The 16067-nt window shown below is 33.9% G+C and overlaps 2 protein-coding genes across 4 annotated transcripts; both read right to left on the reverse strand.

Annotated features, from left to right (window-relative positions):
- Window positions 1-611: 611 nt before the first annotated feature.
- LOC114367133 (cellulose synthase-like protein D2) lies at window positions 612-5928 on the reverse strand. 3 transcript variants are annotated; one of them, XM_028324241.1, is made up of 4 exons: window positions 5664-5928; window positions 4006-4900; window positions 2659-3466; window positions 612-2562 (listed from the first exon to the last, which is right to left on the reverse strand). In XM_028324241.1, the coding sequence occupies exons 2-4, from the start codon at window positions 4869-4871 to the stop codon at window positions 805-807; spliced, it is 3432 nt and encodes a 1143-aa protein (XP_028180042.1). In that variant the 5' UTR covers window positions 4872-4900; window positions 5664-5928; the 3' UTR covers window positions 612-804. The 3 variants fall into 3 exon arrangements, with proteins under 3 accessions (XP_028180042.1, XP_028180045.1, XP_028180054.1); XM_028324244.1 differs by lacking the exon at window positions 5664-5928 and adding an exon at window positions 5539-5659; XM_028324253.1 differs by lacking the exon at window positions 5664-5928 and adding an exon at window positions 4993-5491.
- A 5547-nt stretch (window positions 5929-11475) lies between these two features.
- LOC114367153 (TOM1-like protein 1) lies at window positions 11476-14654 on the reverse strand. The gene is made up of 3 exons (XM_028324265.1): window positions 14038-14654; window positions 13283-13555; window positions 11476-12140 (listed from the first exon to the last, which is right to left on the reverse strand). The coding sequence occupies exons 1-3, from the start codon at window positions 14557-14559 to the stop codon at window positions 11718-11720; spliced, it is 1218 nt and encodes a 405-aa protein (XP_028180066.1). The 5' UTR covers window positions 14560-14654; the 3' UTR covers window positions 11476-11717.
- Window positions 14655-16067: the final 1413 nt, after the last annotated feature.

Consider the following 16067-nt stretch of genomic DNA (forward strand, 5'->3'; position numbering starts at 1 on the left):
TTTTTATTTAACAACTAACAAAACAAATCGACATATCATACACTATAATTCACCAACAAAAAAGCATACACTTTAATAACTGTAAGTAATAGAGCAATAAATCGGTCCCCAATAAAAAAATCACACGGTATAATAATTATTTTACAAACATCTTATAAAAAGTATATTACAAATCATTAATTAATTAGCCATGGAATTTCAATGTCATTATAAACTCAACTAAAAATTATTCATCACATATAATTACGTACTATCATCATCAAAATTAAATCATGACTTAATTATATAACGATATAAAAGAAAAATCCTCACACTCAACACTACCACTTACTAATATTACTTCATTGTTGTGATTATTTTTTCACCTTGTAGCTCGTCAATAGTTAAAAATAACAATATAAGCAAAATGCATCCTGCAGATCCACATTAAAAAGAAATGGCATGCTTGCCACTATATATAATTATTGGAAATATTGTCAATGCCAAAATACCGATTACTGCACAACTTACATGTGGGTGATTTAGTTCTGAAGTAGTTCAGAAATAATTGTCAAAAAATGGGGGCAAACGCTGATTTTGATTTATGTAAGAAGACAAAAAAAGAAAGCCTCTTAATCAGCAGAAAGCTAAATATGATCATATTTCTGGAATTAAGTTCTAAACAAAATTCATAAGCACAATAGACAACATAATTTACGTCCATTCATTAGTAGAACCAATATGTAGAATCAAGAGGAAAAAAACCGAAACTAATTTTAAATAAAAAAATTGCTGACAGATTCATCTGACAAAAAGAATGACCTATCAAGGGAACTGGAATGAACCCCCAATTTGGTCAGTACCAGCAGGGGGGTTGATAGCCACCCAGAGGAGAGAAATTGTGATTGCTATGAGGCCTGACCACACAAAAACTATGGTAGGTGTCCTCCCTCTTCTTCCCATCAAACCTTTTGCAAAGGGATAGAGATGAGCCAAGACCCAAAAACTGAAGAAAACACCACCAAGTAGACGGCTCCACTGTGGTATGACACTGTATATGGTTCTGCTAACTCCAACTGCTATAGCTATTAAGTTAACCATCATAATTGTGATAGGTGGTATCATAAGGGATGTCCATTTCACAATATAGAGATCAGCAAACTCATCATCTACATCATCACCACCAGATTTTGAAGTCAAGGTGAATGATATTTCAATCCCTGCTATGACTTTGAGCAAACCTTGAAGCACCGCAGCTAGATGGGCACTGGTCCCTCCAATCAGCCAAAACTGCTCATTTCTCCACCATTCTTCCAGCTCAATGCCAGACCATTTAATTTCAAGCACAGCAAGCATGCACAGAGTCACAGTGATGCCCAAGAGGTAAGAAAGAAAAGTGACATTGAGGGTTTGGACAATGAACTGGCCAGAGAAGAGAGATAGTGCAGGAAGGAAGCAGTAGACAATTAGGAATATGGACGTGAAGGGGTAGATTCCAACATTTAGGTATGCAATTCTTTGAAGAATTTTCATTCTTGGGCTAGCCAGCAGCGCATTGTTTCGAGAGAAGAATATTTCAACTGAGCCAGTAGCCCATCTAAGGACCTGATGCAGCCTGTCAGTGAGATTGATGGGAGCAGTTCCACGGAAGGCATCACGCTTGGTCACGCAGTAAACTGATTTCCATCCCCTATTGTGCATCCTATATCCAGTGACCACATCCTCTGTCACAGATCCATAGATCCATCCAACACGATTTCCCCACTCAGTCTTGTCCTCGTACCAACAGGAGATGACACTGATGGCTTCTGCGACAGTTGATGCATCAAGAAGATCGCGGGGTATGGTGAGAGCACCAGGTGGACGTCCATTTTTCACAGCAGGGTGATCAGCTAGCGGACGACCTTGGAACTCTGCCACTGGAATTGAGTCAATGAGGAAAGTAGAGTTTCCAAACTTCTTAGGAAACAACGATAGATTCATTTCCTCATCATCAGAATCACCCATCCTCAGTGAACGGTTCTCTTCTGGGGTGCTTGCCAGTGATGCATGCTTCTTCTGACGACCAAAGCAACAATTACAGCAACCTGTGTGGTGCTCTTTAGAACGTGGTGGGTCAAAACCATAAAGTGCAACCCGTCTGAAAAGGCACCCAGTTCCCACATAGACTGGTCCTTGGAGTCCATCAAGGGCTCGCATATTGACATCAAAGAAAACAGTATTATGGTTAGCATATCTATCAGAGGGATCAATTCCTTCAAACCTCTGGGGGAACTGGACATAACAAAGGCGGTCACCTCCACGATCCATCATAAAGCACATGCCTTCCCTCATTGCCTTTGAGTTGTAGATATAGTGATCACAGTCAAGATTGAGTATAAAAGGGCCATTAGACATTATAGCTGAGGCTCGAACCAATGCATTCATGGCCCCCGCTTTTTTGTTGTGATCATAGCCTGGGCGCTTCTCTCGAGAAACATAAACAAGAAGGGGAAGACGGATATCAATATCAGTCAGGTCAATGAGCCTTGTATCATCAGAACTTCCTAAAAGAGGTTCATCGCTCGGAGGTTTCAGCATCACCTGTATCATTCATGAATAAACAAATTATTCATCATACTCATCTCAGTAAGACTAATTTGACACTTGAATAAAACTGTATGAGGACATCTTAAGTACCTGAATTATGCCGGCATGGTCACCCTTAGAATGCTCAGATGTAGGACTCAACCAAGTTCCTGGCCAATGAGTTCCATCAGCCATCCAAGTTGCTTTTGGAATCTTTACAGCTTCTAAAGGTTCATCTTCCCTGTTTTGTCTCTGAACTTTCATGGCCTTGATTTCCTCTCTTGCATGATAGGCATCAGACCGGCGACGGATAGAGTCAGGCAGACTATTGATCCTAACCTTGAATTCATCATACTCACGCTTTACCCGTCTACGATCCTTGACAAAATCAGGCTTCACTTTGTTTTTGTAAGGATCTCTTTTTAAGTTGAAGTATGATTCAGGATTCCTGGGCTCTATATCATGTTTACGACAGAAGGGAACCCACACATTAGCAAAGCTGGCAGCTTCAGCCATTGCCTCAAAAGTTAGAAGTGCTCCTCCATCATCAGAAACATAACAAGAAAGCTTCTCAACAGGGTAATCAGCAGCTAAAATAGACAAGATAGTGTTTGCAGTGACAAGAGGAGGTTCTTTCTCAGGATCAGCAGTAGAAACAAAGATATCTATGCCTGGAAGATCAGATTTTCCAGTAGGATTGTTAGGGGTTGGTGTTTCAAATTTCTCTTTCAGAACATTAAGATCAGTGGAACGATTCACTGGGCATAGTTTGGGCAGTTGATCCAGCAGCCAGGAAAAGGCAAACCATATCTCACAAACAACAGACATGCCCCATAGCCAGACTGCATCAGTATTTTGGTGTTTGATCCTCCACGCCAAGAACAGTGCCAAGACAACCAAACGAATGAAAATGATAAGACTGTACAAACAGACATAAAAGGAAGAAGGAAATTGTCAGATGATGTAGATTATTGATGTGGTGCACATTACTTTTTAAGTGCAGGACTAGTATACATGATATAATTGTAGGATAAACAAACAAGCAAGAACTAAAAAATGTGAAGAGAAAATCAGTTTTAAAAGTCTAACTGCAAAGACTAAAAATACATACACAATATAAAGAAAAAGGATTGGGCAAGTAAATAATTGATAAGCCTCACTTGTATTCTAAGTTGGTGTTGGAATGCTTGAAGAAAGGAATAGGACCAAGTCAATATTGATAAATTGCCATACTCATATGTAAGCTTATTAATCTATCAAATCTTAAACCGCAAACATATTAATATAAACTATTATCTATTTTGGGCATGAACATGGGAATACATGCTAATGCCAAATTGCCATTCAGAATAATGGGGAACAGCATTGTTTAAGTTGGTATAATTAGAAAAGAAACAAAACAAAAATGATATTTTAGAAAAGAAAAAAAAAACAGCATTTAAGACTAAAGCTTTATACCGATATGGGCTCAAAACGGCAGCAGGTATCTTCAGTTTCCGAGTAAGTGGTCTCCAGGGTCTGTTCATCAATTCAGTTGGCTGAACAAAATCATCCTCTTTTTCATTTCCAAAACCACCTTCCTTTGGCCATATAGCATTGCCATAGCCATAGGTTCCCTTTGTTTCAAAGAGCCACCTATTATGATCAAAATCTCCAGTTTGGCTCCTCACCAGTGCTGACTTCGTTGACTTCATCATGGACAATCTCCTCTCCATTTTAGACATTCCACTTGGTGGAGGAAGTGGAAGGGGACGCCCATTATCTACAGCCACTTCATCTAGTTCTGTGTTCTTATATGGCTCCTTGCATCCTGGGCATATCCCACCTCCTGTTTTTACTGCATCTATATAACAATCTCTGCATATCTTAAAATCACACTCACATGGAAGAATATCAGCACCACGTTCATCGCTCATCACCTTAGAATCACAACCAGGAATTGCACATGAAGATCCTTTTGCACCAGCCATCTGTGGATGATTTGCTTCAGATTCAATCACCTTATCCATGAGATGGGCTCGAGTGACACTGTTGAATCCACCTGTGAAAAGTGAATTTGACACATATTGTTCCTCAACTTTCTGTGAGATTGATGGATCCATAGGTTGGTTATCAGGGGTAGGTGGTATATGCACTGTATAATTCATGAAGTCAGTACTCCCTAGCTCACTGTCAAGATCATCTCTAGAGTAACTGACATAGCGACCCGAGGAAGTTCTCCGGCCAAATTGTACACTTGGAGGTAAAGGAGGCTTCTGGCCATCGGGTGCATCAGACGATGATGATATAGATGATCGGCTTTCCCTAAACAATTTTGATGCCATATTTGACGACTAAGGCTGATTATAATATCCTGAAAATCAGAAATTTAGTAAGTCATAAAAAACTATAGTCATTTCAATCCACTAGAAACAAATCTATAACATAAAAGTTAAAGACTGAAACCAAATATCAAAGATGAATCTGAATCTATAGCGCTGGCTGGATTATTCGACAGTAAGCCCTGGATGGATCTCAGTAAAACCTTGAAGAATGTATACATAATTTCAACAGGTCCACACAAACATCAGAGAAAAATAAATAAAAGAAATCCCGAAAAATGTCTACATAATTTCACGGGGCGTGGTTGCCACCCCAAAAAAAAAAGAAGTTGAAAAGACAATGGACCAGAGATTCAGTGGAATCTGCACAGAGATGCAGACACTCAACCCATGAACATTTTATTCCATAAACCCCTACTAGAAGTAGAAGATCCCAAAAATATTCTCTCTTTTTTTCACTCTCACAATATCTCAGCAACAAAAGCAACCCCTTTGACACCGATGCCCCTAACCAGCAAGAACGACATTAACAAGTCAGCTGAAGCTGATAAACCCCTTTGACTTCCCTGCTTTAATGAACCCATAAACCATCATAAATCTTAAAAATCACATTTTTTTTCTTAAAAAAAAAAAAAAGATGCCCAATTCTCATTTTTCACTGCTTTCCTACCCTTTTAACGTCAGATCATCAGATATGCAGGAAAACTGGTCTAGTAAAGTTGAAGCCTTGGAGTAGAAAAGCAGGTGACAGAAAAGGGTGGTGGTGCAAAGCAAAAGATGAAAGATGAAGCTTACCTCTTTTGTTTGTTTGTTTCAGATCTGTATTTGGTGATGTTAGCAGAAAGGCATGAGAAGAGATGGGGTGTTTGAATGTGATGGAAAGAAAAGCTTAAAAGTGTTGAACTTGCTCTCCAACTGTAACCTTAAAGGCTTAAACAAACAAACAGAGAGACGCGCATACACGATACAGTCACACGCAATTTGACAGACAGAGCAAAGACAGATGGAGAATTAGTCGTGACCAAAACTTTGTACACCACTAAGCCACTTCCAAGTTCCAAATTTTCTATCCTACTAAAGCTTAACGACTACTACTCAGGATTTAAATCTAAGAAGAAAAAAAATAATATTTTACGTTAACTAAGAAAATTGATTAATAATATTTAATTACATCAAATTATAATTAAAAAAACAAGTTAATTTTTAAATGAATTATTTTATTAGAATTTGATATAAAAAAGGAAAGAAGTTATTTGAATTAAAAAAATCTATTAAATGAAGAATATTTTAGAGAAAAATTGATTAAATGTAATAAAATTAGTTGAGATTTATTTAATATTTAAATTAAAAATCAAAGCATTTTTTCTCATTAATGGAGTAGCATTTATTAAATGGAAAGTATTTTAAAAATAAATTCATTAAATAAAATAAAATTAGTTAAAATTTACTTATATTTAAATTCAATATCAAAGTTTTTTTCATTAACGGAATAACACTTATCATTTTATTATTTTATAAATTTTAATTAATAATAAAAACATGCATTAAAAAGAATACTGTATATCAAAACATGCATTAAAATTTTAACTAAAAGGAATAAGACATGTCCTAAGCAGGAAATGCAGACATGGAAAGAAAATCTAGAAGGATTATTTTCCTTGCAAGTTCAAGTTGTTCCTCCTTGAGGTGCATCAAAAGCATCCATCATACACATATATATGGCTCTATATGACAAGGTACGGAATATGAATATTCCCAAAGCTTGATTTTATTGCTCTCTTGAAGGTAAGTCTCTAATGCATGCACTTTTTGGATGCAATTCCATAGCTGATTCCGAAATCATTTTGAAAATTATTTGCAAGTAGTGATGGAAAAGTTGAATAAAAGTGGGACTAAACATTGACTGAAGTTTGCTGCTGCATGGGCTAATCTTGTAGAGATCAATGCTCTTTCCATAGAAGTTTTAGAAACAATGACCATTTGATAGGAACTTCAGATTGTTAGTACATAGGAATATATTTGTGTAATGATTGAAGAGGATGCTTTATCAAGTATTCCATAGCTCTAACAGGATTGTACCACGTGTAGGGACCATTATAGATGAATTTAAGGAACTTGAAAATAAATTTCAATTACGTATCTTTTCGTGGACTCCCAGATCTCTTAAAAGGGGAAGCACATGCAATGATGTTGCTAATGGTATGTTGGATGGATAATCCTCCTACACTTCTTGTAGATGCTTCACATAATTATTCTAATAAAGTGCATTTTTCATTTATTTTTTTTAAAAGAGAGACATAAGTTAATCTCTCACTAGTTTTATTTTAATTTTTTACATTTGAAATTACAAAATCACTGGTCGGTGTTTAATGATGGGATCAAATTATTATTGTTGGTTGAATTAATTATTTTCAGTTAGAAAGTGACATTTTTAACCCAAAAAAACATTTTACTGTACCCAAAGGCCAAAACATAGAGAGTGAAGACAAACAGACAATTATATCGTACTCCCTCGAGAAATGCATTATTTAGCACGTATAACTTTATAATATCATTTTTTTTTACAAATAATATATGAAATTCTGTTTTTCAATTTAAGAACAAAACAATCTCCATTTTTCAAAATTATTTTACTTATAAAGTCGCAGAAAATGCGAAGTGGGGGACCTCCCACAATCATCGGAATTGTTACCATAAAAATTCTTGAACTTTTGTTGTCAATAATTGTAATTTGCAAGAAAGTAAAATGATAAGGAAAACAATCAAAACACTTTCACTGTGAATATTTTTATATTATTATTATTATTAATAAGTATTATTCAATTATAAAAGAATCATTATTACACCACCCCATATAAACATGAAGTATATTCCAACGATATTTTTGTACATTGTTAAATGATAATATAAATTTATTTTGCAATGATAATGTATCAAATTTAAAGCTAATAGGTATTCAAATAACATTATGGTTAAAAATATATGCTTTTAAAAGGCGTGTTTAAAGTTGACACCAAACTATTATTATTCATGTAAACTTTGAGGCTAAATGATAATTAAATTTAGAGACTAAGTTATATATAAATATTAGTGAGGGTACTTAAAATATTAATTAAATATTTTAAGAATATTTAAGTTAATTTTTGGTTAAAACTTTGTAGCTTGCCCCTTCCTAATTAAGTAGAGTAAGGAGTACTATATTTTTGTTTATAAGTTCATTGATTACTATTTAATCTTGTATGAAGTTATATAGATTTGTTGAACGCATCAATTCAACTAATGCTTTGTGTTGAAAATTGTATAAGCGCGCGTCTTTATTTTAAGTTTTAAGTTTAAATTAAAGTGTGTTTGTACTTGGTATTAGCGACTTGTGCGTGTTTGTTTTAAAGGAACGACTTTACTATCTAATTACTCCAAGTGTTCAACAATTTTACTCTTTTTTTTATTCAACCATTTTACTAGCTACGCAGCAAAATTTTAATTTTAAAACTTAAGAGTTAGTTGAGTCGTGAAAATAAATAATCATGTATTCATAATTTGGTTTCATATATACACTAATCTGCGTTGAAGATTTCATATTTATATTGGATTATTCATATACTAATATGAAGTTTTCTGCATGGTGCGTTATTTATCTTTTGAATGAAAGTCACAAGTAAAATTATTCTTTAATATTGCTAAATGTATGTATAAATGAGTTAACAAGAAATTATTTTAACTTATCTAATTCAAATCTAACTATAATTACATGAAGAATTTTAACGTCGATCTTAATTACACACAACTCAATTTAAATAATAATTATTTCTTTTCAATGTACTTATAAAATTATTCCTCACTCTAAAATTCTTCATCTTTTTTTAAAAATATATTTTGTAGGATCTAACCCAAATTTTTTCTTCTATAGATTTCACATGCATTGAAAACTGAATTATATTGATTGGTGTCATTCTTTATAGAAAATTGTTTTAGATACTCATCTGCTTTTTCTAATTGACCGAAAAAGCAGCGTTTTAGGTGTTTACGTGGCTGCTGTTGATACGTTAAACCGTAACAATTGCCGGTTGTCATAATTGTAACGTGTTTTCAATTTCATTACATCCTTTATTCTTTTTTCATATATTTATTATCCTCTCTTTCAATACGTTCCATGATTTCTTCTTTTTCTATATTTTTGATTCATTTGTTTACTCTTGCCATTCACATGAATGATTGTGATTTGTGACACAAGACGTGCGTAGCACATGTTCATATGCAATATTCTCCTCAAGTGACGTGACACCGTTGCCAAACGCGTTTCGTGTTTGTGTGTCACAATTTTCATGTAATTTATTTCCATTTTAAATCATGTCCATTAATTAATAGCTATGCAGTTGATTAAATAAAAGGATTGTGTAAGATCGAAGGAGACATTCTCCAATATGACTAACCTAAGTTTCAGAGGTTAGGCACCAAGGTTTTCTTCTTCGGATTGCTGTGACTCTCTCTCATACTTCTTGTTCTTAGGTAATACTAACATATATGTATGCTTTTTAGGTGTCTAAAGGCCAAGTATATGTTAAAAAAAAGTTTTAATGTGATTTTTTGATTTATTATATTTCATAATTATTTTATTTTGATAAAAAAATTTTAAAAAATTTATTATCATTTTTTATGTTTTTAAAATATATCATTTTATTCATTTTTTTTTAAAACATTAGTCTTTTGTTAATATTTAAATTTTAAAATAATTAGTTTATTATAGTAACGAGTAAAATCATCAAAATATTTAAATTAATTATCTTATTATAAATATAATTATTTAAATATTGTAACAGTTTTTAATTTTCACAAAATTTTTATTAATTTTTTAAAAATAATTGTTCATTTTTAAGATTCAATCTTCATTTCATAAATCAACGCATGCAATTTATAAATAATCAAGAACAATTTTATTTAAAAAAAACATAGAGATGTTAAATGAATAAGGATGTAAAACTTTTTTTTTAACGACAAAACACAATGAGTCCATCTTTTATATCACATATGACAAAAAGGCAATAGCTCCATGGTCATTAGCTTTGCACTAAGACTGATCTGATAATCACAGCCATGGTTGATAACATCGAATTTTCCACCCCAATAATAAAAAAAATGAAAAATTATCCAAATAATACACCCTAAATATTATTTATACAAATGATATAAATTATTATTTAAAGTAAGAAACCAATTTTTCCCGAACTGATAATATTACTCATAATAAAAATTAAAAGGGAATTAAAATATAAAATATAAGAACTAAAAAAATTACTTTCAAATTATAGGAACTAAAAGAGAATTAAAATAAAAATTATAAAGATTAAAAAAATTTCTTTCAAAATTATAAGGACTAAAAGATAATTAAAATATAAATTATAAGAATCTAAATGATAAACATCCTGAAATTATAGGAAATAAATGAGTAATTTAATATATTTTTTTTTATCATAATACCCATTCAACTTTATGATTTAATTGGCAACTCCATTAGAGGACCTTACGTCAACATTTTCAAGCATTTGGCGAGTTCCATTGTCCAGTCATACAATGAGCCTCCAAAGCTCTTCAACAACATCGCACTTCACAAGGTTTGCCGAGTCCAGATTTGAACCTCAAAAGCAACTTCGCTAGGTCTAGATTTGAAACTTCATCGAACGTCCAGACTTTGCAGGTTCTAGATCCACAACCTTGGTAGCAACTTAAAACTTTTAAAATAAAACTAACATACTGGCCATTTTTAACAGTCACTATGAATCTCATTTTCTTAATGAGTATTTTTAGGAATTATGACATTGCTTATCTTATTTAAACTATTCAACATTTTTTTAAGAGTAAACAATACAAACATCTCCTGAAGTTTGGTAAAATTACACAAACGTTTTCATTTTTCTACATTTACACTAACCTCCCTTTAGGGGGGTTTGATATAATGTTTTTCAAACAATTAAGGATGTGTTAGTGTATATTTTTTAAAAAAACTAAGGAGGTGTTAGAATAGAAAAACTGGTGAGAATAGCAATACTCTAACAGCATAGAGGGCTCTTCACATGTATGTATTTTTTATTTTTTGAGCCCCAACACTGGGCTCTCCGAGGCAATCGCTTTTAAGACTTTTTTTAAATTCTGAAATTAAATAGCTTCATTGGACCAAGAAAACAGCTTTATTAAGACTAAACTATGATTTTCTTAAAAGCAGCACTCTTGTATGTTTAACTTTTTTGGAAATCACAGAATTTGGTTGGTGGATTCCACATTTTATGCAATAGAATGTGTTGTTAACAAATTACACTTAGTTGTATTTAAAAAAATGATAGTTATAATTTACTAACATACTCCTAAAAAATATACATTAGCAAATCCCTATCTTACATTATAAATTTCTTGGGCAATTTATTTATTTATTTACATTGCGAAGTTGTGAAACTTGTGGGTGTGGAAAGTAAGGAATGACCATGGACCTGAAACTTATCCCATGCCTGCCCCCGACTGTTGCACAAGAATGGACACGAGAATGTAGTGGCACGGGAGATGTACATAGCCAAGGAAGAACAAAACAAAATAAAATGGCTAAAAGAGGGCAACCATCAACGAAGAATAATCTAAGTAGACAACCTCATCGAAATTCTCCATAAAGTTCCCATGTATACCCTGCAAGAACTTATATACCATAATTCAAACATAAGTTGCACACAATGTGCAAAAAAATAATGGACCAAGCAATCTGAAGTCTGAACAAAGTTCAGAGTCAACATCAACATCTAGATATAAAAGTAGTGGCATGAAATTAAAGGCACTCTGTTTTATATTCAGCATAGACTATATTGCGGCTTAGAAAGAGATGAGATCATCTTTCGATGACGGCTGCTTCTTTGTCTCGTGTCCCCCATCTGATGCTTCCCCACCTTTCTTTCCAAAAATCATCTCATCCAGATCATCCATCATGTCATCATTGCTCCCTCCCTCGACACCAGTCCTTGATCCAGCTGGCTTTCGAATCAAAGCATCTTCTTTACTATGATAGGGTGACTCGTCTGGTTCAACAGCAACAGGTATCATAGCTGGTTCAGGATGAAGTGGAGTAGTTGCAGGCTGCTTCAACTCTTCGTATTTGGTGAGGACCTTCTGAATCTCATCGTTAACATTCAAGGCCTCAAAAAGCACTGCTTCATTATCCCCAGCCGTTTCAACAATTCGCTGGACAGTAGTCTGTGACCGACGACACTGCTGCACAAGTGTGGTGGTCAAATCATCCTGTAGAATGCAAATGGAAGAAACGGTCACATGTATGTATATCGTGGTAATTCACGAGTTCCTCATACAATATCCTTCTTCTCTAGAAGGGCACAAGGGTTAACTTTCTTCAAAATTAAACATATTAGGATAATCTCTTGGTTGGATGTTGCCTAGTTAGGTAAATGGAGAAGAATTGCTTATGGCATATTAGGGTAAGGACATCTTTGGGTAAATAGCATAATTAAGCACTTATTGAGTAAATGTTTACCATATAAGCACTTATGTATAAGTTGTTTATACAATCCAAGAGAAAACAAGTTTAAATTGTTTTGATAAGTTGCACGTAAGCTATCCTAGGGAGCCTGAGCCTAGCTTATTATGGACAGATCATAAACTATTTCATGAGCCCTCCCAAACACTTACACAAATGCTTATACATAAGCATAAGTTCAAATAAGCTATAAATTAACTCTTCAAAATACCCCCTAAATAGTAAATAGCATATCTAGTCTTAATTCCCTCCATCTTGCTAAACCTGTAATTCAGAATTTCAGATACGCAATATCCATCATTGCATTATCATGGCCAAGGGGGGAAAAGAAATCTCATTAGTGGAAATTAAAGAAGACGTGGTTAATGCCTAGAGAAAACTTACATAAAAAAAATATACCAAGAATCAGCCATTCATTTTTTCTTTGAAGAGATTATCAACATTGTTATAGAAGAAGGCAAAGGAATTGCAATAAACAACTGATCAAATTTGCAACACTAAAAGATTTCCCCTTTTCTTAGAGTGAAATGTGAGATATTTCTGTTTATCTCCTAAATGATGCTATTAATGGCCCAGGCATAACACCATACAAAAATAAAACTTATGCATGGAATGTAACCACGTAGTTTACTTAACCTCTTCTTAGCACCAAACAGTGGTCACAACTCAGAATCTGGTGTACATGGAATAAACTTTGAAGACAAAAGGTCAACACGGCACACAGCCCATGCTTTTAGTTACAAAAACAAATGAAGTTATATCCATATTCCATCCACAAATAGCACACATCAGTCCAAACATACATTACTTGCTGTCAAAATCAAACAAAACCATCAAAACAAAAGTTAAACATTTCAAGTAATAACATCATACCATGACCACAATATACCTGTAAAGCATCTTGTTGTGGTGAAGACGACAACACAGTGGAAAGAAGCTCAATGCTATTCCTTGCAACATCAAGGGCCTCCTTTGTCTGTTCAGGCGTAAAACTAAGCACGGGAACATCATGATGAAACTGCTCAGGAATATCATGCTCAAACTGCTGTTGAAGGTTGACATCAGCCTCCGGAGCAGAAGACACTGAACGAGGAGGAGTGAAAATTGGAGCCAAGCTTTCATTGTCACGGCCAGGGAACCGAATACCCCTCGATCTCAGACTCTGAACAACCATAAAAGTAACAGATCAAAAAATTTAAAAAAGAAAAAAAAATGCTCCTAAATTGTTTTTTGAGAGACCGTAGTATCCTCTATGAGAGAGAGGCAATCATGTTCAAGTCGGGTAAGTCTTTCCTTTTGAGAGTGTTTTACAAAATTAATTTTGGTTAAAATTGATTTCAAAGTAATATGATTTATGTTTCTATTCTAAAAACAAGTTAATAGTAAAATTAAATACAATTTTTTTTAATCAAATGCAAAAGCCACCTAAAGTTGCTTCAACTCAAAATAGACTCAGAATCATCAATTTCACATTGTAGAACCAAATATGTAAACAATTACCTACTAAAATCACGTCAAATGGTAGTATTTTAACGAGATTTTAAATAAGCCAGCAAGAAACCAAAATGCACCAAGAGCACTAGGTAGTAATATATGAAAATGAATAAAAAGAAGGGGAGAGAGAGAGAGAGTTGGAAAGAGAACCTTGTAAGTTTCCTCATAGACAGGGAGATAGCGCAACTCGCCGGTGGACTCACCCCAGGCTTCGATCATCATGAGGGCCTTGTTGCGGTTATTAACGACGGTCTGGGGGTCGTCGATGAGCTTGACCATCTCGTCGAGGACACGCTCGGCGGCGACCTCGGAGAAGGCCTTCTCGCAGTTCTTGACTAGGGTTTCGAGGAGGACAAGGGCGAGGTACTGAACCCTAGGGCTCTTGAGAATGATCCGCTTCTTGATTCCGCGGACGAGTTCGACGCAGTTGAGCTTGTCGGTGTTGACGAGGTCGCAGAGATCGAGATTGAGGGCCCATTCGGGCTCGTCCAGGGCCTCGGAAGTAGCGTCCTCCACAAGCTTGTCGGCCTGATTGGGCCCAGGCTGGAAGAACTCCTTGAGCTTGAAACTCATGGAGCTCATCCCCTCGCTCATCTTTCTCCCCACTTCCACGCCTCCGATTTTCAGGCGCTCTCCCAGTGCGCTCACTTTCTCCATCAAATTCTCACTCATCTTCTCTTCCTTCCGACGCAAACACAAACAACGCGTAAGGACTCGGTAAAGTCTTTCCTCTCTGCCTTTCTCTTTCTGTTTACAAAGATATTTTTTCTATAACTTATTTAATACGCATTGCATTCACTCTTATCTTTTTAAAAGCACACTATTTACTACCATTTAAAAAAGACTAATTTCAAAATTTTGTCTTTAACAAATTTACGATTTTCCTTCTACAAAAATATGATTTTCTTATTTGATATTTTTTTTTCTTAAATAACACTTTTTTGGTAAAATATTCTTTTTTTCGTTAATAATTTCTATTATTTGTACTTATTATTATTGTTTCTTTAAATGTTGTGCATTTCTTATTTAATCCTTCTAAGTAAGAAAGTCAAACAAGAATTCCTCAAAAAATAAGTCCAACAAGGAACACATTATTTTTTTAAAAATGTGAAATTCGTAATACTTAACGAAAAATATATAATATTTACAGAAATTAAATGAAAATATATTTTAAGAAAAAATCATTCAAAAAATTAAAAATAAAAGACTGGATGAAACTTACGAACTCGTGAGAAATAAAAGTTTGGCTAGTCATTTGAAATAACTAGCTTATCCTTAACTTACTTTGGGCCTTAGAAGTACTTTTTCGTCCTCACCAGTTTGCTTAAGTAGTGGGGTACCGTGTGGTTCAAGCATGGATGCCAAGCCAATTTATGCATTTCCAATACAGAAATTACTTCATTGTCGTAGGTCTCAAACTTCGTTTTCACCTTTATACACTATCAACTCACTTCCCATATTTCATATTCAAATCTTATTTTTTCACAATTAATTTTTTTAAATATGTTTTATTCTAAAATTATTATTGTTCTAGTCAAGTGACTTCATATATATTGGTAGGAAAAACTCACTAGAAGCTAGATGGTGAATGATGTTGGTATTATATGACATATTATAGACACTTTTGATTATCATAACATAGTCATAAAATATTTATCAATTTTACTTAAAATTATTTTTGTCAAAAAATTTAATTAGTCACTTAATTAATATTACATCCTTTCAAACAAAGTCTATTATTCAATAAAATTTGCTTTATTATAAATAAAATAAAATATTAAGAGTCTATTTGTAGCATTACCCTCAATTTTTTAGTCGAATGTTGAGTGCGGGGTATTGTGGTTAATCTTCTAATCAAATGCACGCAAGTCGAACCAAAAGAACCCAACTCAACCCAAACTTACACTCCTAGATGTTTCACTTAAAAGGGACAATCATATGAATCAATCAATTAAACCATTAGGATCAGCCTAATGGTGGGTGTTAACTCGTTGTCAAGTGTATCAATTTTATCACAAGTAGTAAATATCAAGATGAAAATCCAAGTATCAAATTCATTGAAACTTTGGTTGTACTTAAGTGATGTAAGTTCAATTATTAAGTAATGAAAAAGAAGAAGTATAGGAAGAAAAAGATAAGGAAACAAAAAGTGTGAAATTTGGAGTAAGACAAATAAAAAG

This window comes from Glycine soja, chromosome 1 (assembly GCF_004193775.1).
Source record: "Glycine soja cultivar W05 chromosome 1, ASM419377v2, whole genome shotgun sequence".
NCBI classification, from domain to species: Eukaryota; Viridiplantae; Streptophyta; class Magnoliopsida; order Fabales; family Fabaceae; genus Glycine; species Glycine soja.